The 25749-nt window shown below is 33.5% G+C and overlaps 1 protein-coding gene across 1 annotated transcript; it reads right to left on the bottom strand.

Annotated features, from left to right (window-relative positions):
* Positions 1 to 1544: 1544 nt before the first annotated feature.
* LOC149900093 (uncharacterized) lies at positions 1545 to 18784 on the bottom strand. The gene is made up of 2 exons (XM_090113354.1): positions 18739 to 18784; positions 1545 to 2538 (listed from the first exon to the last, which is right to left on the bottom strand). Exon 2 carries the CDS (start codon positions 2535 to 2537, stop codon positions 1545 to 1547), a length of 993 nt encoding a protein of 330 aa, XP_089969480.1. The 5' UTR covers position 2538; positions 18739 to 18784.
* Positions 18785 to 25749: the final 6965 nt, after the last annotated feature.

Raw genomic sequence — 25749 nt, 5'->3', positions numbered from 1 at the left:
ATTAGGGATGTGAATATAAAATTCAATCTAGAATCTGCAACTCTACGAACAAAATCTGCTTTTTGGTAGAACCATGAAATTGGTCATGAATTGGAATTTGGAGTTTGGACCAATATACTCAAGGTAGAACTGAGAATCGGTCGTAATAAGAACAACGTTTGTCACGAGATCTTATAAATAAATTAATAACATTGAGGAAGTAAAAACTATACTGGAATACATGTACTTGAGAGCAAAGTAAATCTTTGACCGATTTTCATGAATCAAAGTAAAGAACTACTACATATAACAAAGGTAGATTTCCAATGGAAAAATAACCATATCGAATCCGGCCCATCCGTTTGACATCTACTATGTCACAGACAGACACAACCGACAACCTTTTTTTTGTTTGTTTCTTGGCTCAATATTCAATAAAATATATAATATTATCTATGGTTAAATCATGGTTAAATGTTATTTAAAATTAATTCGTGGAGATGGTTTGTTTATAATAAATCATAGTTCATACACAAAAGGGGAAAGGCAAATGAATAAACACACACTAACAGGAATATAATATGTATTTAATTGTAATTCAAGAAATATCAAGTTAAAACGTAAATCACACTTATACTTATTATGGCACAGAGATTTGGGATAACCAATGAACATGATTTTGGTTTGTAACTTATGATCTAAAACCAACTTTGTTATTTATACATTTTAGTATGTAGATTTACTGAATGTTGGTATAGAATTATTTAATTAAAATCAATACCATATTAGTAGAATATATTTAGTAGAATTATATTTTATGGATAGATTAGCTAGTGCGACTTGGCATGCAAGTCAGTTGTGGTGCTGCTACTCGCATCATGTCATGTGACCGCATCATACGAGTTACTGTCATGTGCAAGTGCGTTAGTTTTGTGTTCGAGTTACATTTTATTACTCGCCACTCGCCTTTCCCCATGACTACGACGCGACGCGACGGCACTGGCATTTTGCGAAATGACAGTAAGTAGTTCATACGCTCGGGCCTACGTATTTTGCGAAAAGCAATGCACGAGACATAATACGTAGGATGAAGTATGCGAAGTACATTTAACATTGGTGCAGTAGCTACAGTCTTCTGCAACACACAAGCACAGTAGCTGTACTGTCATGTCGCACTAGTTGCTCGCACTGTGTCACCTATCCATTGGTATCAATTACAGATTGAGAAATGAAAATTGGGTCGGTAGGTACTTCAAGTTGACAAAAAATTTAAGCACCTTATTTTAATCCGTAAGTACTTTAATAATTGGTATCTATAAATTATGTTTGCAATTAAAATAAATGTTTCAGATTTCTTATCTATACTTTATAATAGTGAATCGAATTATCATTAGACATTATTTAAATTTATTCAACGGCAATATGAAAAAGCTTTGATAATAAGTAATAACATAGGTACAATAATGACTAGAAGTTATTTTTAAGATTACACGTAATTTTTGACTAGAATAAAAACTTACGTACTCAATACTAATGAATACTATTAACTTAACGAAGAAAATGCGTTAATCAATGATATTCTCATCTTCAGCATCAGACGATTCTGCCTTTGGATTATCAAGCTTACTTATTTTGGCGTCTCCTCTTTGTTCGTGAGCATATAAATCATCATATAAACGCTTTAGATTCTTCATAACGTACGATGTACCATTTGACTTGCCAACATTATCAGTATTTCTTTCAAAATACTTGTCCGAGTCTAAACCAGCATTAGCGCCACGGACAGGAACAGAGAAAGCCGATAAATGCCGCGGTCGCTGTCCAAAATCTTTGCCCAATCGTTTTTCTAAAGACTCTTCCGGGCGTAATTCAGGTGCGCTTTGTTCCATGCCCTCAGCAGCTCTTTTTCTATCATAAATGTGGCCGGATACACGCAGATCTATAAAGAAGTTCAGAGGATCAACGCCAAACTGTGGATTGTAAAGTGGCGGATACCACATAGGTGGCGGAGGTGGAAGAATCAGGTTAGACGGTGAGACAGTCGGTTCAATATTTCTACCTACACAAGGTGACGGTTTTGGCAGTTCTTCTGTACCAACGTCAACGAAAGTGGACTGTCTGCCGGGTGGACCTGGACTGCCACTTGATTTCGGCGGCTCAGCTTTCGGTGACAGCCTTCTAGGGGATGGATCACAATGCATTCTAGGTTGTTTATCTACAGTGAGTTCAAGGGGTACTTCAGGTCTGATTTCTTCTTTTTTCTCTTCATCCTGTTTTGGCCATTCCCGTCTCCAGTCATTTTCGTTTTCAGCAAAATATTTGTGGGAGCGGCGTTTGAAGCGACGATGGAAGTGAGGTGGTCTGCAGCCTTGGCGTGCATTGACGAAGGAACGCAGCATTTCACTGAAGAAGAATGCATGAGGTTGAAGTGGTAAAGCGCTATAGAGATATGGGGGAGTTGCCGCTAAAAGCCGGGATACGAGTTCAGTATTCCGTAGTTCCCGCACATGGGTCTTTTGGGTGCCGTCTGCAAGCTTCTCTTCTTGAACGGAACTCATTCTGTAACAAACAAAAACGTTAATAAATGGATGAAATATTTTTTGCTCAATGTGCAAATTCGACAATAGCTAAACAACTTTATTTCGACATTTACTAAGGTTTACATATAACTTTTTAAGTGGATTATAATATTAGGATACGTGATTAAATTTGCTAGAAGAAAACAGACAACATACAAAATACACATACACCTTATAGTATGCTAAATCTAGCTATAGCATAACAAGAAGATCCGCAGTCTATTTCCCTATCATAAACTTGATACGATAGAATCCCGTCATCTTGTTACCGAGTGATGTTTGTTTTAGCTATAACTCGCGTATAGTAATGTACTCATTCGTCTGTCGACATCGATTTTTCAGCTCAACGCGGTTTTATTGGCAATATTCGGATACATCCGCGTTTCCTGAGCTCGTTGGTTCGTCACTCTTCTTATTAATATATCCGTATTTGAATTTGTCTCAGTTCGCAATTTCATACACACCAGATACGACTTAAAATTGGGGGAGAAAATTATACGCAGTACACATTATTTTGTGTAAAGTATAATAATCACTAATAATTGCAAGATTACAGATTGCATATCAATAAAATCAGTGATTTTTTTAGGTTTAGGTACCACTACTAATTGTAATACCAATCAAATTTTGAAAAAAAAGCTAACGCTTTTTTATAGGTAGGTACCTATATGATTAACTCTATAGCTAACACACATTTACGACGACGACGCGGTTGGCGCAGTGGTAAAGTAACTGCCTACTAAGCCGACGGTCCCGGGTTCGATCCCCGGTCAGGGCAAATATTTGTGTGATGAACTCAATTATTTGTTATTGGGTCTGGGTGTTATTATCTATATATATGTATTTATTAAATATTATATTATATTTATCGTCGCCTAGTACCCACAACACAAGCCTTAATTGAGCTTACTGTGGGACTAGGTCGATTTGTGTAATAAATGTCCTATAATATTTATTTTATTATTATTTATTTATTTGATTTTAATCCCTAACAAACATACATACCTACATAACACGAAGTTTGTATAGTGTATACGCAGAGATCCTAAACATTTTGGTCGTTTTTATAATTATTTAATGTTTTTGATGAAACTTTTACTTTAAATGAAATCTTATATGTATTATGAAATTAGGCTCTGTATATTATAAAAATAAACTAAAATATTCGAAAATTTAAAAAGGACTCAAATTTGGTTTAAAAATGAAATTTTCGTTGTTGTATCAAAGATATATAATATGCATAAAAGTTATAATCTGCTCTTTGCGCTGCCAGTTGCAGTGTTAGCATGGACGAATAAATATGTTAGTAAGCTTTTTGAACGTTTATCTTTACTAAAATTATAAATGCGAAATTGTGTTTGTTTGACTGTCTTTCATATCGCTCGTCATCGTCGTAAAATCTATCTATTTAAAGGTAGCTAGATTTAGCTTCGCTGCAGTCGCGGACGGAGAGCTAAAGCTTTCAATGCAAAAAAAATGTTACTCAAAAGTTATTCAAATATAGATTCTTTTAAAATATATAATTAAAATAAATAATATACATTCTTTTAAAATAAACACCAAGAATACAAGCATCAATAACATTAAAACACCGTAATAATAAGTACTTCAAAAACCCATCCAGATTTTACAACACATTCAAAATCACACAAGTACCCAGATTTATTATACAATGTACAGACAAAGGATACGCACCCACGCTCTCATTTAATAAACCCTCAATGATACGAATTAAATGTCACATTACCATATCATTGAACGATTTTCAAGTGAAAACGATACGATACATCGGATTTGTGTGACAATGGAAAAGGGAGGGGGAGGTGTAGGGGAGCTGTACAATAAATTTCAGAGCTATCTATTCAGAAGCGTGAAGCGATGAAATCTTAGGTAGGTAGGCAAATATGACGTACACCCTCGTATAAAAATGTACGTTTAAAGCGTAATTCGTGTCGTATTATGTTCGCGGAATGTGGAATATGTTTGCGAGTGTTGACGTTGTAATTCCGTTACAATATGAGGAACGAATACGTTATAATATTAGTTGTACAAAATGTGTGTACAATCTAAAAATACAAATAAGTAATTTTTTTCATATTTATTTATGTACTTCTGGCCAGAGTACACCAAAAATGCTAATGTATTTTGTTAATAGGAAAAAAATCATGAAACAATTTAGAATACTTTTTAATTTATTTCAAAATTCGAAATTCGTTCTTTTAATTTTTCTTTTTTAACAAATGAATTTATTGCTCTAGTGAAATAAGCGTCCTTTTCGCTTGATCCCTAAGAGCTTTTAAAACCACAAAACATTGAACGTATAAAAAATTAATTATCGCGGTCTAATCCTTATATTACACTGATTTTACCGCAGATTGGCGTTCAATTTTGAATTTTATGCCATGGACATAAAGACTAATGGCGTGGCATTTTTACGGCTAAATAATATGATTGTGGAGGTGTTCTGTCACACGGCAGCGAACGTTAATTTCCATATTAAAACCGTCACAAAGGAAGCACAGATTCAAAAACGTCGCTCGCGGCTGGGTGGTTAAAGAGTACGAGGGATGTACGATACTTTGGATGTTCTAATTTAGGAATTTTTTGTTTGCCATTTGAAAAGATTCGTTGCTGTGTGTGAAATTACGATTATAAATCCATGTTATTAGAATAGACTTTTAATACATAATAATATACAGTCTTGTATATAGTTATACCAATGGGCAATAACATAACACGTATTTTTTCACAATAACCAAAGATCCAAAAATAACAAAATCCTCATAATTTTTTTACATATTTCATGCTAATCATATGTTTATTTATTGTAAACAATAAGTTGAAGTACCTATAGAAAAAAGGCTTTCATGAGGCAGGATTGAATCCGCATCCAGGTAACTTTTTTATGCTTTGAAATTTTTTTAATGTTTATTAGTTTTTATAGCAATAAAACTAAAAATTACAATTAAAAAACAAAAGCCTTACTGGCTGCTACTACGAACCACACAAATATTTTTATCTTACGTACTAGCATTCCGCCTGCGGCTTCGCCCGCGTTTTCAAAAAAAACCCGCATAGTTCCCGTTCCCGTGGGATTTCCGGGATAAAACCTAGCCTATGTCACTCAGAAATGATGTAGCTTTCCAACAGTGAAAGAATTTTTCAAATCTGCCAAGTAGTTTCGGAGCCTATTCAATTCATACAAACAAACAAACAAAAAATCAAACCTTTCCTCTTTATAATATTTGTATGTATAGATGTATAGATTAAGAAATACCCCAACATAAAATCCTTCTACAATATTAAGCCGCATCCAACCCTTATACAGCGTGGCCGCAAACAATATTGCGCTCAGATACCGTCGGGGTATGATAATCGCGTCAAAACGCACGTGAAGTGCCACCCCCTAGGGTGGTGGGGGAGCTAAGCCGGTGACAGCTTTTAAACGTACCCGATTATCCGACTGAGTGTACTTTACTCAGACAGACGGTTGAAACATTATGATTTATGGCTTGGGCATTGTCTGTTTAACACTCTAGAAGGTATCTAATTCTATTTTGTTGTAATTAAAACTTGAGTAAAGGTAACTTCAGTTAAGATAGCACAAAAAAAATTACCTAGACATATATTTTGATAAATAGTTTTTTTTTAAACCCTCGCATATTCTCATTAACATGTCAGAAATGAAAATTGTATACTTTATTAGAATATCAAGTATAAATAACCATAATGTTTCATTACACAAAAAAATGTGGGAAGTTATATTTCACAACTCATAGATCGGTTTCATGGCTTTTTGATATCTAACTCTTAAACGAAATCACTGTTATAATAATTTTGCATGCAGATGTCATTACACTAAACAAACTAACCGGATACGCCACAAAAAGTTAGAAAAAACACCAACACAGATACAGCTATTGACTACAGACATAAAGTGAACTTTATTCTTTTTAGACTAGGATCGATGTGGATATGCAAATAAAAATAACTAACATTTATTAGAGATGGGAAAACATGTCCAGAGTATACAATTTTTATTTTTTGACTTCTATTTATATTTCAATTGATTCGCGTTCCACAATTTTTTAACATCCAAAAGAAAGCAAGAGTTCATTTAATATTTTGATTTCTATCTATAAATTCATACAAATAAGAAATTAGTTTACAAGTTTCTGAAAACGTATTGAAAAACACACATACAATACATCATACACAGCTATAAAATGTATATGAAATATTTTTATAATTTCCTCAAATACATTTACAAGATACGAATATAAAGTAAGCAAATAAGGGAAAATAAATTACATTGATATTCCATTATCAGTGGAGCGTACAGATGTAGTCAATTTCCCTAGCAGATCTTTGAAACGATTAGGTATATACACGAGAGAAGAATGAACGAATGTAATGACGCTTGAATGAGCGATAGCGTGTGAATGATTCTCTGCGTACTCTTTAAATCTAGGAAATGGAGTTTTTTTATCATAAAATGTATGTATTGAAGTGTCACTCGATGGTAAATAATAGAATATAGAATATTCCGTCTGTGATAATTAGAATAAAAGATACGTACAGTCGGAGATGTGATTCTTATTTCTTAGTAATCATAATAAATAAATAATTCAATCAATACTATTGGCGTACTTTAGTGAACATCAATACACTAGATATGTATTGATGTTCTCTATAATACAGTTAACTCAAACAAATTTTAAAACTAAAACCAACGCTCTCTAATTATCTTACATCGTATTCGCATAAAATTACAGCACGACTTAATAATATATTCAAACTTACACATAATTATCATCAACACCACACGCTCAATTCCCTTAATTATGTATACTTAGTAAATCTTACAACGACGCTCGTCTTAATCAAAGGCGAAATAACAAGTTATCGTTTCTAATTAATTAATACACCCCTCGTGATTGTGTATTACAAAATTTGATGAACCGGATATTTTGAGGTGTACTTAATTCTACCATTATAAAAGATGGATATCCACTTCTTGTATTTCATCATCATCATCTTTATCAACATCAGTATAAATTTGCATGTAATTTTAATCTTCCACGTTGGACATATTTATGTTACATGTTATCCAATTTCGCAAATACAATAAGACAATTTCCTCACAATGTTTTCCTTACTGATTGAAGTAGAAATATAATTCTCTTAATAGAAATATAATTATTTTATACGCGCCTTCACAATTGAAGCCATCAGCTCTACTAATGTACTAAATCACGGCTATCGATTTCCACCAAATAATACATTTTTTATACTTTATTAAAGTACCACTATTTTATAGATTTTTTAAATGAAACAGCGGAGAATTTCCGTCAACCGTCTGTTTTGTTCCCAACACGCTATTTTCCTCAATATTTTACGAGGCTGAGTCGCGAGTGTTACTTTTATTTTATTTTCTCGGTACGGAGCCTAATAAAAGCGTTATCGTATCTCTATACAAAAGCAAACTGTCGTCTATGTTCCATCAAAGCAAGCACATTGACGTACAAAATAACAAACAAGATAACAATTTTCCAAATAAATTTCCAAATAATTAAACTTACGTTTTAGTCATTTGATAAAGAGGAATATGATGAATAGCCTAGTGATGGAAAAAATTTTAAACAATTAATGTATCTTGCCTAAAGTATAGAAAATGCCAAAATATGATAACTACGCCGCTTTTATATTGTTAAATCGTCATACACGTTGAACACAAAAACCTATCATTAAATTTCATAGTCCCTACTTTAATTATTATGTAATTTAACTGCTGTTTCTGTACCAGTAACGCTTTAAAATGACAAAGAATTGAAAATTAAATTGAAACGCATTTCATTCTTCTCAAATGTTTCATAAACGTTTGACACAATTGCATTCGTTGCACCCAGCATTAGATGATAATTGCAACAGCTAAAACTAAAATTGTTTGTCATAATCATAATAATTGTATAATGCCGCATCCATTATTTATCCATTTCGTTGTTCTCTGTCGTATTCAGCGCGCGGTTACTTTGTGTCGTAGCCGTAGAACAGGTAGCTACGGTGCTACGGCGTAGCTACGTGGATTTTTACGTCTACATAATGGTTTTAAATTACATTTCGTTTTTGTACTTTTTGAGTTAAAATTTCGTATGATTGTGTAAATGCATTAATGGATTTTAATGTTTTATATACGAATACGAAATACTCCATTAAAACATTAAAAGCTTTGTTATATGAATACCTAGGTACCTAAAATACATTACTTACCTATATGAATACTAGCGGTCCGCCCCAGCTTCGCCCGTGGTACATATGAAAAATAGATGTTGGCCGATTCTCAGACTTACCCGATATGCACAGAAAATTTCATGAGAATCGGTCCACCCGTTTCGGAGGATTATGCAGACTAACATTGTGACACGAGAATTTTATATATAAGATGTTGTATTATGTATTCACATCAAAACATCCTACCTGAATTTTATAAATTTCACATAAGGAGGAGAGTATTAATTACTTAATCCTCTAACTTAGATATCCATATTTGATTTGATTTGATTACCATACCCCTTCACATACAGGTTTTCCTAATTTTAGAGTCGGAGACTTCCTAAGTATAATATTCTAAACATTTCAATCAATTTATTTAAGTTATAAATCATTATACGGAGAGTAAAGCACATGCTTAATATACGCTTACGCGAGGTATGGAATACATTTTCCAATAGTAATTTTATTTACCATACTCCGCCAAAACGGCTGCAGGACCGATTCTTACAAAATTTTGTATACCGATTGAATGGATCGGAGAATCGGTCAACATCTATTTTCATACGCCTCAGTGATAAGAGTTAGGATGAACATTCATACACATCAGTGCTAAGAATAAGGTAGAGTAACGTTTGCCGGGACAAGTAGCAAGTAGCAATATACAGTTATATGCATTCTATGATGTCTTTGAGAAACAATATCTACCATCATCTCATCCAGTAATGTCCCCTCACAATTACACAAATGCGCCACCCACTGCCCAGGGGCTACTTCTTATTGTTATCCAACATCAATAACGGGCAAAATTAATAACTCTTGTTTTTATGTTCCAGGGTGCAGTAACTATGCTTATCTATACTATCTATACTAATATTATAAAGCTGAAGAGTTTGTTTGTTTGTTTGTTTGAACGCGCTATTATCTCAGGAACTACTGGTCCGATTGGAAAAATTCTTTCGGTGTTTGATAGCCCATTTATCGAGGAAGGCTATAGACATCATCACGCTACGACCTACAGGAGTGGAGCCACGGGGGTGAAACCGCGGGGAGCAGCTAGTTTGTAATATATGGTATATGGCATATGCTTATCACTTCTTATCTCATAATATATTACTACTAACTTACAAAGACCAAATGATGAACTGATCCGACGTTAACACAGATTTTGATATACGAATATTTTTTTCCATTTTATGTTTGTACCGTATCTTTTTGTAATTAATTACTTACTTATGTTATAAAATTGGTGTAGTAGGTAATAACTGCTTACATTATAGATATAACAATTAAAATTTCAAACTCACAAATCCACTTATGAGCTTCGAATAAGCTCATAGTTTAGGGAAACCATCAAAACACACAGATACAAATCTATTGATTTATATTCACAACCATAAACAAATAGCATACGATACAGAACGGAATATTCCATATATTATTGGAATACAAAAATCTGCAACGTGTCACGATAGACTACACTGAGTGGGTTAGCGTGTACCGCTCCATCACGGCTCCCTTGGAGCTATGCAAATAGACAAAATGTTCAAAGCTAATACGTGTATCCGATATCGAAACCTGAGATATACATAGCATGGGGAACAGGAATTTTTGAAATTTCAACGTTTTTAAAACATTTTGCTTTTAAAATTTAGAAACTCCGAATCTGCGAATTTATGAAGATAGACCAAGCAAGCTGTGAATATTTAATTTATTTTAACATGGACATCGAAGTAAATAATATCAATTTCCGAACTTTGTTTTACTTTTTTTTGTTTTTTCCATATAGCGTACGTAGGTAGGTACATATTAGGTATATGGCCTACGAGTACTATATATTTATTAGTCCATGCTATAACTTAGCTAAAGATAAAAAAAATGCCAAAAAATCAACTCAATAGTAACCTTTAATACGAATCATGAATTCACATATCTGCCAGACTTTGACTAAATACTACAAATGAAATAAACAAACACGGTGAGAATTAGATTAAATCTTATGTTTGCTCTGGTGCTCCAGTCAGCCTCGCACGTCTGCGTGATTTAAATGCTCTTGACTAACATATTGTAGACGTTCAACTTAGTCGAGTTTTATTGACTAGGTACGTAAAACTTTTCAATAGACTTCTGACTAAACAATACAAAATCATTGTTAAAAATACACACTAATTGAGAATATTATAACTTAAATATTTTTCTGACTTGTGAATGAAAATTTAACTGTACAAAATCATTGCTATAAAGTAGTATATTGTATGTTAATTGTAGAATAGATTACAAACATAACTGCAACCCATAAACATTTAGTCATTTAATAAAGAAATTCAAGATAATTTAAGATTTCTACACGGTTGAACTGTATCCGAACTACAGTCATTTAAAATCGTTCGAACTATAAAAATCTATCTACTCGCAATTTAAACGGTACTCTAAAACAGTGCATTCACAATGAAACCCAGCGAATCCCGTGACAATAGCGGCTGCGGGAACGGACTGAAAGCCATTGTTTGCCGTGGCGGGATGTGTGGACATCCCTTTACATATCTATATGTAGCGTGTAGTGTGTACATCCCGATGTCACTCAACCGCACTAGGCTGAATGACTTAAAACTATCGTCATTCTCATTTAATAAAAGTTGTGTCGAGTTTGAATTTCGAACCATTTTTTTCTTAAATTTAGGTGGCTTGTGAATTGAAATAGATTATAGAATCGGGTCACAAATTATTATTAAAAAAACATATAATGAAAAATTACTCTGTAACTCATGAGATAAAATAAAAATCTTTTCAACAAATTTTATGAATAATATAACCATAGCATGAAATATTATAATTCTAACATAATGGGATGAAAATTGCGCGCCTATCGCGTTTCAAATCATTCATAGTTTGAAGTAATAGTGGAATTGAATTAATGTACCCACTTGTCACCCCAAGAACAATAGAGGAGTGTCGGCAAGGGAAATGTTACTCAGCTCTCAGAACATCAAACAGACGAGTTATGGAGTTTTTAATGTACCGTTATTAACGTTTGTGTAAAGTTGATTACTAACAGGAATGAGGAATAAAATATTGCACTTGTTCATTTAAAATAAGTACCTATTTCTGAACGCGAAGCAATCGAATTACCTACCTTAGCCAAAATGACTATTTATTTATTTTAGCGATGAATGCTATAAATAAATTAATAGTAGTTCAATAGTCATCACAACTTTTTGGTTAAAGCATAAAATAAAAAGTGGACCTCTCGCCTTTTTACAAATAAAACAGTAGAGCGTAAATATATTTTCACTATGTAAATTAATTATCAATATTCAGGGCTTACATTTAATTAAATATCGTTACACAAAATACAAACAGCTTCAAGCATCAATCAAATAAATCACAATTATGAAATGGCTCACCAATTTCATCGTCCATCTTAAATAACAATGCTGCGGACAGACTCAAATCTCATCTGAAATATCTCCCTGAATCTTAATCCTTCATCCTTTGTCTGAAGCTAATAATGATTGTAAGTCAGCCGCAGATGAAATCTAATGGAATGCTCTTAAGGTAATTTGTAAGGGATCTGAATTGAGCACACGGCGAATTGATTCCCTTCAAGGGTTGTAAGTTTTGAATTGAATGATAAACTGCTAAATGTTGGTTAATTTATTTTAGTTTTATTGAAACTATGGAAATACTGCGACTGCAGCAGACTGCAGTAGGTGTAAAAATATCTCATCAGGTTTGTGATTATTTAACTGTATAAATGTTAAAATAATCTCAGATAATAATCTAAGCTTCGTGTTAAAGTTTTCAGCTCTATAAGCAAAATTATAGATTTGACCATAGGAGCGCAAATAATACTTTAATAATAAATAATATCTACCTGTGACTCACAATAAATAATTTTTGAATTTGAATTTGAATTTTGAACTTTAAGAGGGTCCGTTATTGAGCGATCTATATATTTTACATTCGAACAGTTAATAGACATCTTTACAAGAAGGTTATAACACAAATCTCTTTTTGGTGTGTCAGGTGCGTGTTTAAGATTAGCAAGGCTCATTAGAACGGATTCTCAGGCTTGTTTTAAACCTTTCTCGACATTTAAATATTGATGTTATAACTTGCTGCGTATCCAAGTAAAAACAACTTGAAACTTGTTGATTCTCCCCCAACAAGGAAATAATAAACCTTTCCCCACGAAATCTCGTCGCTAAGAATTTATTGCGCGCCCATAAATATTAAAAACTTTCTGCGCATAAATCTCAACGTTAATATTGCTGGGCGGCTTACAAACATACGGTGCGATATTACTTATTTTTGAATAGTTAGAATTTATGATCTACAGGTATTAGATAAAATTAAATGTACTTTATTTAATGTTTTTGCTAAACCTTTACCGTCAATAGAAGGTAACTAATATGGATACTTTGTAAGTTGTAATGTAGACTATTTATTGCCAATACCACAGAATAATAACTAGTAGCTTGCCAATACGTATTTAGTAGTATTTCGACAGTCTCTATTTAGTATATTATAGAATGTAGACCAATAAGAGAGCCGATTAAATGGATACGCCACATCACAATTTTAACCTAAAACTGCATTTCAACACGTTACATTCCTCCGGCACTATCCGTCCAATAAAATCCTCATAATCCGTTTACTTAAAAGTTGAAAAGAACAAAACGCGTGCTTCAATGGCCGTGCAAACATTAATCTCAGAGGGATTACGACTAACCGCAAGCTGCTAGGGAGATGTTTAATAAAACCGAAATGCGAGCAAACAAAAATTCAATCCGCTATGATTGTCGTTCCACAAAGGAAAGCATTAGCTGAAGTTCGCGGGCGATTCTATAGTCTATGGATCTCCTGTCTCCATGGAAATCAGTGGATGGCGACTCTTGATTAATTAGCGCTATTCTTTCCACCCCAAGACGTCGCGTCGCAAGCTAATTCGAGAAAAACAATATGGCCGCTGCAAGCATTTTTAATGGATTAGGATTACAATCAATTTGTCTTGTCTTTGTTATTTGTTTATCTTATTAAAATAGTAAAAAAATTGAATTATCAATTTTGATACGATTAGCAGTAGGTATATGCATCTTTTCTTAGTTTCTTGATTGTGACTATGACATGTCACGCATAGAGGAAGTTCGGTCATTCCAAAATGTTGCCACAGTCCAGACTCCAGTCCATTTATAGGTGTAAGAACTTACATTTACGAAATAAAATCCACTCTTTCAATATTATATTTCCTAGAGATATTAGTACATAATATCACAATACATAATATTGTGTTTTCCTAATAATCTTCTCTATTATTTCCAAGAAGATAACTACTTAGTAAAAAATACCTCCAATATCAATACTCGCCACGGTAAAATAACAAGCAATCTCATCACTCCGCTTTCAAACAGACGGGAGTTTTAATCCAACTTTTATTTGTTTGAAAGACGCTAGGGGATATCGGAATAACGGAAACCACCCGCCGTTCCGATGCTAATTAAAGCCCGTCAACTTGGATCCGTTTCATTATTGCCTAATTGTTTTTAAAAGAGATTCTTGTTAATTTGTCCTTTGTTACCACCTTCAATATCGGTGGGTGCAACTTTGCTTTGTAAAGGGGTGTTGTTTTACAGTTAAATTATGCTGTTTCTAACGATTGTCATTAATCACAAAAATATTGGACTTACAAGTAGACAAGAATGTGAAAGTCAGTTTAATGATGTTAAAAAATAGGAAACTCAAATATAAATGAGCTAGGTACTTATTTATTTAGGGCCAATTAATATTTTTTAAACATTGATATTTTTTCAAATTCCCGTCACCTTTAACACCGCACTATATTTCTGCTTCTCATTAATCCAGCAGGGTATATCAGGGTATATCATTAATAATAGGTACATCCGCTGTCAAACCTATAGCGTGCTATAACACTGTTAGCAATTTGACACGTCGCAAAGCGCGTAATCATAGACGTCGACACGTATTTATCGAATGAAATTAGTGGCAGAGAACAAAACCGCTAAAAATCGTAGGGTGAGACCCTCGCTATATAATTATATTACGTAACCTCGTGTTATTTACAAAGGGGCATGTTCCGATCAGTGATTTGTGCGTCTGTGACAGAATCAGATGGAGACTAGGAATCAAAACGTCATTTCTAACAGTTTTTCTAACACTTTAGTGTTTTTGTTAAGTTTTTTGATTGGCCTTTCCTTTATCTTCTTCTTCTATCTTATTAGCATATTTTCATGATTAAATAGGTAGGTGATAGATGTTTCACACTTGCTAAATTTAATGAACGTAATCGATAAACTGTGTCTTCTTGCAATGTTACCAACTTTTGTAGCTGGAAAACCAAATGCGCGGCTATTAGAAACTACCAATTATAATTTAACCACAATGGCATCTTCACACAAAAAATAGAAAACAATAAATAGCTCTATTCGTGAATATCCACCCGAATATACTTCATACAAACAAAAAAATCCGTAAATTACCACCAAACGAATGTGGCTTGTGGCCTGTGGGGTGTCGCAAATGTCACAGCGGTGGTCACGGTACATTCACAGTGGGACAGATTAGTCGCGCCTCCGAACATACGTCTTATTGAAATGCCAAGAAGTAGGTAAGGAACCGAAAATGCAAGAAGTCTTTAGTTCGAAATGTGAAACGATAGAAGACTTATGAATATGATCGTGTGGCAGAATTTGAATTTTCTGATGTATTTATAAAATACTTGAAAAATAAGAATACAAGAATTATCTTTGAATAAGCTTAAAATAAATTTAACAGTTAATTAAGTGTAGCACAAATAATAAATGTTCTAGAACTTTAACCCATTGACCACCGAGCGGCCCGATCGGGCCGAGACACAATAGATTTTCTATTGTGTCTGTGATCCGAGGACTGACGGATTTAAAGAGTTCAAGTACCTACGTACTTACAAGGTGGTATAGTGGTGGTAATTTTGTGGCATTAGCTCGCAAAATCAATAAGATACTAAGTAGGTAAATTGAAATCATAATGTATTTTTGAAATATATTGAAACACCTGTCTACTAATGAAACTTAACTGAAGGTTTTTAATTCAAGATTTTTTTAAAGAATTTGATACCAAGCGTGTGTTTTTCCTTTTTAAAAACATATTTAAAAATAAAAATATCCCGTCTTGTAATAATTGAAAAATATATTGATTAACAACGGTATAAAATAATAATAAAGTATTCATTGAAATTGTATGAATCGCACTTATCTCTCACATCTGTACAGAGGATAGTGTTACATTAGAAATGGGGATATAACAATGCAATTGAATTTGAAGGTATCTATTTCAATTGAGACAGGAGAGCTTGACCCAGTTGTACTTGTTTTATGGAATATGAGAGAAAATATATCAATTTATTATTTCACTATTTAGAGATTTTTTTATATCTAAAACAAAACAATAACTATATTATGTATACTCGTATCTCACAAAAAAAATGTGTGCGTGTACTAACTACTAGTGTACACACGTAAGAAGTGAAACTTCTTTATGACCTTATTTTTTTTTAATAATTTAATGTATGCAACTTTACAGAAATACGTCAATCCCGAAGGTAGGGATAAAAACAAGATGGCGCGTAACGGAAAAATGTCACGCGTAACGAAAAAATGTTACACTAAAATTTTTTCCAACCCCGATAGAGAAGTTTCACTTCAATAATGATCAAGATCCAATAAATATCAAACTCTATCTAAAACTCTACATATTAAACATACGCTACTTTTAATTTGATTGTATCGATTGTATTCGCACGTAGAAGCAAACCAAAAATTATTGCGAATAATAAATTGTTGAAAATTATGGGAATTGGTAAGTTATATTTTCTATAGGGAATCAATTAAGTGAACGTGGTTACGTTAGAGAACGTAGTGGATATTACAATTACACCTCGCAGGTAATACATATTTTCTAAACTTGTCATGTCATAGAGAAATCGCTCTACACCATCATATTTATGCAGACGAGATTTTCCTTTTAAATATGTATTAGGTAATTAGCTAATATCAACGTTACAACAGAAGCTACAATTTTTTAATTATCTACCAATTACTACAAGGGACACGACAACAAATACAAAATCGAAACCGCAGACGGGAAAAATGACGAAATGAAGTGTATCCGAGCACTCGGCGAAATTGGAAGAAAATTAAAAAGTAATAAAAAATACAAATGAGCTGCTTTCAATCATCCCCCTGTCAAGTGCGGGGGGACACGTCACATGAGATTAAAAAGTTTGAAGAGCTCCCACGGAAATTAGCATTTCACTCCCGACACTGCATTTGCATACTGGCTCATCTAATTTTTGGGAATTTTCTTTTGTTTTGGATTGATGTGGGTAGAAATCAATATCACTTTCGAGTTTCGACGTGCGGAAGTGGCTTAACAAGTCTATGTGTGTAATTCTATGAGTTATAGGTACATTTTATGATTCCTCAAATAAATTTTATAGGCAAACTTCGCAACTAGGTATAAGTATAATATTTAAGTAATAAAGTACATAATCAATATTCGTAGCCGAATATTTTAAATCGTAATTCGTAAATCGTAATTGTTTTTTCACGTATTTTGTTTCAAAGTGTAAAAAATAATTTTCGAAAGCATAGAGACTAACGATTTATTATATTATTAAATAAATGAATATGATTAATTCAAAACTATAAAATTCTTAGCTTTAGATACTTAAAAAAAATCGCAACTTGTGACACTCATAAAAATGTGCGACAAAGTGACGAGGTATTAAAATTCGAGCTGAAACCACTCTAACCGCTAGCAAAAAGCCCGCGGCAGCTGTCACTTAATAATTTAATTGTGCATTTCCCTCCCTTTTTCACGGTTCTTTCGCGGGAAACTCTGCCGGCCATTACTGTGCACAGAGTAAAAAATGTGTCCGCTTTGCATAGCTATACCTAGATATTAACATCTATTCAAGCATCTACTTTTCTTTGAATTTTTTACAAGTAGGAGCGTACCTACTCATTTTAAAATCTGATATTGTAGTAAGTATTTTTTTATTATGATTAAAAAAAAGTTTCATAAATTATGTAGATCTACCATCCAAAGGTAACTTTGGGAATGAGAATTATAAATAGGTAGGTACTTAAGTGATCACTATCCTCTATGATAGGTATAAGGTATCGTATGCTTTTTTGACTAATAAAAATAATAAACAAACTGTAGTATAATTATAAACAACAACAGTTACGAGATCTATAATTAATCTATAATAATAATTAATAATTGATGTTATCCTATAAAATCCTTAATAAAATATCGGAACTAATTAATAAAATATTTGTTGTAATTTGTAAAGTACGTCTACCTTGTAGACCTAGGTATTTCTTTTTTTGTAAGAGAAAAAATACGTTTTAATAAACGTGTTTAAATACGTACGTCTACACTATATTATAAAAAAATACAATTAACAAATAAATCCTACTAGGTATCTGTCTTTTTTAAAGACACGGAACAAAAATAAGATTAAGAAAGTTCGGAAAAACAAAATATTGTTAAAAATTAAATTATATTACAATAACCAAAAAGCCCACTTAAGTAACTTAAGTACCTATGTGTTACATAGGTAATTATAAATTTCATATCTGAATAAGAAAATCACCCTGCACTGCAACCACAAACATTTTAAAACAAAACAATTCGATAAAAATGGCATCAATTAAACAAAAAAAGCCTACTAAGTTAATTTGCTTTCTTCTTTTTTAATTTATCCTAGATTTAATAAGATTTTTCTTTGACACAAATGGCTTACAAGGAGCCGTAATATTTCTACACTTTTAAGCTTACAAATAATTAAAGAATCAGGCGATGAAAACAATAAATAAATATAAGCTTACACAAATATTGTACAAACCTGAATCCCGCCGAAAGCTGCACAAAACTTAAACCAGCGACGTAACTTAACAACAATGTTGTCTCCCCTAAAGCCGAGTCCAAACTGACTTAAACACAACTTACTGACGTCCGCCCAGCTAACGTAGGCGGCGCTTTGGCTGGGCGTGGTAAATCTGATCCAATCAAATCCTGCTGTATACTTCTTTTTCCATCTAGTCAAAATTGTCAAGAAGCAGAGTGGCCATCCGAGATTAATGGCAAACTGACGTTAACTTGTCTATTATCTTCAGAGATATCGCTATCTAACTTTAAAGAACAGCAAGCCGTATTGTCTGTTTTGGAGTCAAATAATCAATGGTTTGTTACATTTTACAATCAGATTACCTTCAGATTACTTACTAATGTTTTAAGAATTCAGCTTTAATATATCTCATATATCAAGGTATTTATGATAAAAAATACATTAGGTTTATACATGGTTTATATAGGTACGTCTATATTTGTATGAGTGTAATGTTTAGATTTAGTTGTTTGGTCTTGGAATATTCTTTCACTTACAAATATATTACCAATTACCATCAATAATATTATGTACCTACTATGGTCCAGATTAAATATATAGGTATAATTCGAAGCATTAGAGATTTAGAGAGCAGTCTACGATAAAAAAAACGACTACGACTAGTACGAACTACTGCCGATTTGAAAAATTCTTTCGGTGTTGGATAGCCCATTTATCGAGGAAGGCTATATATTATCATCACGCTAAGACCAACAGGAGCGGAGCAATGCGGGTGAAACCGCGGGGAACAGCTAGTAGAATATATAATTTAATGGAGATTAATATCTACTGTTACTGGTAAGAAAATTGCTTCAAGAAAATTGAACCGGAAAGAAAGAAAACGAAAATTCCCGTCAATCAACGCTTTTTTCGGTTGAAACACGATGGCTTGAGTCGTTGGCTTGAGTAAAGAAAGCTTAATTGATTAAAATCGTATCATTTTTTATAAGCTATGCGGAGTTTGGTACCTATTGAAAATTAACGAAAAACTTAAATTGTATTTTGCTTTTTGTCGAAGGTATTTAAGCATTAGGTTACAAGTCGTGCACTTTTGTATTTTCCAAAAATGTTATTACTTATCTCATCAAGTGAAAAACTTTATTGAAAAATAATATTATAAACGCAAATGTTTATGAGGATGGATGGATGGATACCGAAGCGATGACAATAAAATTTTTTATGTACCTAGGTAGCTGCAGAAGACCCAGAATAAGACATAGGCTTTTTATCCCGGATATCCCACAGGAACGGGAACTGTGTGAATGCGGGTTTTTATTTGAAAACGTGAGCGTAGCCGCGAATGGAAATCTAGTACATATACATGGAAATCTATACATACATAGTAGGTACATTATATTATGTCGTATTTAATTGAATGACTAAAGGACAACTGGTCTTATTGTTGAATGTTTTCAACGTTATTTGACTGAACGTTATTTAGCAGCACAGCAGTCGTCGGTCGCGATATTCAGTCAAATTGAGAATTATTCTCCTATTTAAGTTTTTTTTTTCATGTCAATTGGAGTGGAGCCAAACATATGATGTCTATCAAATTTATCTTCGTAGAGAAGTAACCTGCTTAAAAACATCGATTAAAGCATTGATTAAAGTGAATTAATCGATACGGACTTGAAACACATGTCAATTTTAAATTTTTAAAATTCATCAGGCAAATGCAAATCCCTGTCCTAGTACATATAATATATTTTCTTTCGTAAATTTAAAATAAAAAATGTTTATTGACATAACATTGAAGCGACGTCAGTTCTTTGCTTATTATGTTTAGAATGGTTTATTAGTAAAATTGGTCCGGTCGTTATTATTAGATATCAAATATGAAATCGTAATTGAAAAAAAGTTAAATAAAATATGTGCAGTTCTAACAAAACGAAATAACATATTATTCTAAGCCGTCGTTACTAGGTTACGTTGTTGAATTTTGTTGAACTGTCAAATGTTGCCTATTAAAATGGCTCTACTCTGCTCTACTTTGGCCGTACTACATCACACTTCACATGATCACACTTTCACACATGACCATTTATTTTTTATTATTTTTTATTATATCAGAATAAGAATTACATAGGGGGAGTCCGGGAGACTTGAACCGCTTTTTACTAAAAACTCTATAAAATCTGATTAGTGACCTTGAGAGCTTTAAGATCTATACCATATGGAAGCCTTATTATCTGGCTAAGATTTTATACCATTTTGAAAATAAAAATTGCAAGGAGAAGACAGTAAACTAAGTTTTAATGAAAAATGAGTTTTGATTCAAGTCTCCCCAACCGGCGGGACACTTGCCCATAAGGTGAGGGACACTTGCCCATACCTTTTTAGAGAGGAGAAATGAAGCAAATAAAGCATATTACACACATTATTTATGTATTATTTAGACACGTTTAACAATAACTAGAATATTCATAATCACCTTCTAAACAAATTAGTGAAATTAATTATCCAAATGTTTTCAGAGCAACTGCATAACATAACATTCGCTTTTATTATTAATTAAATACTCGTTTTGAGGTATCTACTATATAAATCTACAAAACTAATTTAAAGACATTTTTTTACTATAAACTAAGAATAGCTATTAGTCTCAAAGATTAAATGTGGCACATGCAAAATCAACATAGGTTTAATAAGTGGAACTATAATTCAATGAAATTGGCGTAGTCGAATGCTAGTTGCATTGCTTGTTTTCTGGTTAAGCCATAGTGCATTTTATTGCAGGTCAATAAGTAACGAACGAGCAATGTCTCTTTATTTACATTGAAAATCTGGGAGCATTTGTATTGGCTCCCCTTGTCTTGCAAAGGTGTTAACTTTTGTTCACCTAACAGGTAATACCGTCGTAAAATGGTTCTGTCTATCCCATACTTGATTGAAATTTGACGAATAGATTTGCCACTCTTTATTTCTCTGTCTGCACTTTCAATCTCAGACTAATTAAACGGTTTCCTGTGACGACTATCTTCCTTAGGCTTATACTGAAATGGCATTTTCTTTCTGAAACAAAACAAAAACTAACTTAAATAGTGCACAAACTGCAAAAGGAGAGTTGAACCACTGTTTAAGTCTCCCGACTGCAGACTGGTTCAACTCTCCCACACCCGACTCATGGCCATATCTTGATTTTTTCCAACAAATCCACTATCACCTGGAGAACAACACTGAACGTACGACAAAATATGATAATCTAGTAATGCAATAACGTAGGTGTTTGATACATACCTTCAGAAATGCGTGCATAGCAATTAAAACAACAGATCCAAAAAAATTCACTCCGCGACGATGAAAACACTTTTTCGTAACTCACGGTCGAACGCGTCTGTTATCACCCAAAATTTTGAGTTGCTTGTGATTGGCAGATTATGCGCGTTCATTTGTTTGCTACTTGGCGTAATTTGGCGCCTAATTTAAAAAGTTATTGAAATTGGTTCAACTCTCCCACCTGGGCAAGTCTCCCGGACTCCCCCTACGTATGCAAATAATGCAAGAAGGAAGCTAAAGCCGTAATATTAAAAATATGTGTGCGTGTACCAGTGTACACACGTAAGAAGTGAAACTTCTTTATGACCTTATTTTTCAAAAAATAATTTACTATATGCAACTTTACAGAAATACCTCGAATCACGCGTGGTAGGGATAAGAAAAAGATGGCGCGTAACGGAAAAATGTCACGCGTAACGAAAAAATGTTACATTAAATTTTTTTTCCAACCCCGATAAAGAAGTTTCACTTCAATAAACGTACATAATTAACTTGTCCGCCAATTTCGAGAAGTCAGTAAAAAATCAGTTACGTGCGAGTCGGACTCATGCTACTACGGGTTCCGTACAATTTTTTTATACACATCTTGTTTTATTCCAAAGAGTGGTAATACATATGTTTTATTCTTGTGATAGCTGCCGCTGCCCTAGACTCAGGGCGATTGTATTTCGACATCAAATAATGAACTTGAATATAAATTTACCCCACAGACATGTATCAAGAAGACTAAGCGAGTGTATGTACTTCCCGTGTCCAAACTAAGATTATGAAACTTACTTGACGCTGGCCTACACTCAGTCCGCGCTTGCAGTTCGCCAAGGAAAGACGTGAAGCTGAATAAAGTAAAATGCCGAATTACGCCGTTATAAACTGTAGAAACTCCACAGCTGTGAGTGGCCGAGTTAGCAGAGATGTTTCCTTCCACCGGTAAGTAATTTTCTAATCAGAATATGCACTATTTATTTTAAAATCAAATAAAGAATATCTGTGGAAAACGATCGTGACAAACACGGATACCAAATCATACGAAATGATTCGGAATACATTGCGGCTTTTACTTGGCACGGTAAAGATCGAGTCGTATGATAACAAGCAATGAATAGCGTCTTCTCATTTTTCTGTTCTCATTTTTCTGTCCAATTTTGTGGTTAGTGATGTTCATTTGATGCAACAGTTCTCGATTCTAATCGATTTTATAATTGAACAGAAAAATGATAATTTGAAGGAGCAATTTTTCAGAAAAAAAGGCATAGATTTTTTTTGTCATTTAATACGACTTGACCTTTTTTTTTTTTTTTTTTTTTTTTTTAAGTGGGGAAATCTTGCATAGATACCCACGGCCTCCGGGGAAGGGGCCGTGGGTTATGTCGGATTCCTACCGACCAAAACCCCACTGTGTTCCGTCAAGCCGCATCAACGACGGGGCCACGGGTATGGTAGAATTCTTCCGTAGAACTTTTAAGTATTTTAATACAAAGGTACTAAAAATAAATATTATGACATGGACGCCATTAGTTAAAGTGTCATCTTGGGAGTTTTTTAAGAAAACTCCTTATTGCTTAGACTATGTTTGTTTTTTCAGTTTTCCAAGTAACCCGAACATAAAAGAAAAATGGATTGATGCAACGGGACATAAAGATTGATTGATTGACAGTTTCATTACTTTCTTTCGATGGCCTCTCTAGTACGTAGTACACGGTAACTCAATGGGCATATGTAAGAAAAAGCTAAAACACATTAGTTTACTTGTTAGAATATTAAAAGGTTTATAAATTTATTTTATCATTCCTCTGTCTATGGTAATTATCATTTTTCTGTCTTGAATCGATTTAGTAATCGATTACGATTCATTTATTTAATTACCTCTTAGACATAGATCTAGTTTGATCTGATTTCTTTCGATTTACTTCGATGGGATAGGACGATACTAGAATCGCCGCGCGAGTGGCGTCCTAATCGATTTAGCGTAAAATGAAATTACCATCACTAAAAAGCGCTCGTGACGTCATAACGCGTCAAGGTCAGTACAAAAAATATGACACGCTTGGTTTTCATACAGATCGCGGTACTTGCGTAGTCTATCTATGTCTGTGATTTACCCTCATTCGAAAATGTTTCAAAAGATGTCGCTGTAGCAAAAACATTCAACAAAAATAACTTTTTTTATGTTTTACTAGCTTTCCGCCCGCGGCTTAGCCCGCATTGTCTAATACATAATAAATTATATACTAAAACCTTCCTCTTGAAACACTCTATCTATTAAAAAAAACCGCATCAAAATCCGTTGCGTAGTTTTAAAGATTTAAGCATACATAGGGACATAGGGACAGAGAAAGCGACTTTGTTTTATACTATGTAGTGAAGTTATTGTTTTACAAACATCCATACATCCATACTTACAAACTTTCGCCTTTAAAATATGTAGTAGGTACTAGATTTCCGCCCGCGGCTTCGCCCGCGTTTGCAAAGGAAAACCCGCATAGTTCCCGTTCCCGTGGGATTTCCGGGATAAAAACTATCCTATGTGTTAATCCAAGTTACCCTCTATATGTGTGCTAAATTTCATTGTAATCGGTTCAGTAGTTTTTACGTGAAAGAGTAACAAACATCCATACATCCATACATCCTTACAAACTTTCGCCTTTATAATATACTAGCTGCTCCGCGCGGTTTCACCCCCGTGGCTCCACTCCTGTTGCCCGTAGCGTGATGAAATATAGCCTATTATTACTTTCCTCGATAAATGGGCTATCTAACACCGAAAGAATTTTTCAAATCGGACCAGTAGTTCCCGAGATTAGTGCGTTCAAACAAACAAACAAACAAACAAACTCTTCAGCTTTATAATATTAGTATAGATATTAGAATATTAGATTATTAGTCTGTGGTAATAGGTTTCCGATTTACCCTTTTGTTACGAAACCCAAAAAAAAGGTGTACTTACCTAACTAGCATTCAATTTGACCAAGGCACAAGGCATACCAGGCACAATATTTATATGAATTAATAAACTTCAAACCATAATATACAAAACGTAGTACAGTGCCACAAACTTATCTGACCCGGTGGCAAAAACTGGAACTACGTGCCGCCATTTTGAAATGTCACATTTTCACAGACTTTTCATACGAAATATTTTGTTTATATAAAAGAAAGCGACATCAGTGACACTGTCACCGGGTCAGATAAGTTTGTGGCACTGTCACAAGAAACGGTACTATCGTTGTACCACAGACTAATAATAATATACTACGTGTTGTACTATCCATATATAAAAAAACTGTAATTTAAGAAAATTGCAAAAATTAATTCAGAGCCATCTATCGCTTTATAATCAACAAAATGTAATAAAGATAACTACAAAATTTAAGTGCATTGCTCGCAATGCGTCACTATCTCTGTCTGCGTCCTACTCCAAAAATAATATAGGACGCCACGATCAATAGTTGTAGTAGTTCCATCTAATTTAATGCTGGTTCAGAGGGCGCTGCATATTGAGTAGATAAATATTCTTATTTTTTCAAAAAAATATTGAGCATATTATTTTCCCGCATATCATTATTTTATAGACTATAAACTTTTTGGAAACACAGATACTTTTAATAACATAATTTTTACGTACACAATTTATGCTTTAAAATGTAAAGAGTAGCTGGATTGATATTGCTACCAACGCAACTTGAGACATATTAT

This window comes from Colias eurytheme, chromosome 19 (genome assembly GCF_061535395.1).
Source record: "Colias eurytheme isolate Ceu_HAF_F1 chromosome 19, ilColEury1 Martin Lab GWU primary, whole genome shotgun sequence".
Taxonomy (NCBI): domain Eukaryota; kingdom Metazoa; phylum Arthropoda; class Insecta; order Lepidoptera; family Pieridae; genus Colias; species Colias eurytheme.
This window is presented reverse-complemented; position numbering and strand designations above follow the sequence as displayed.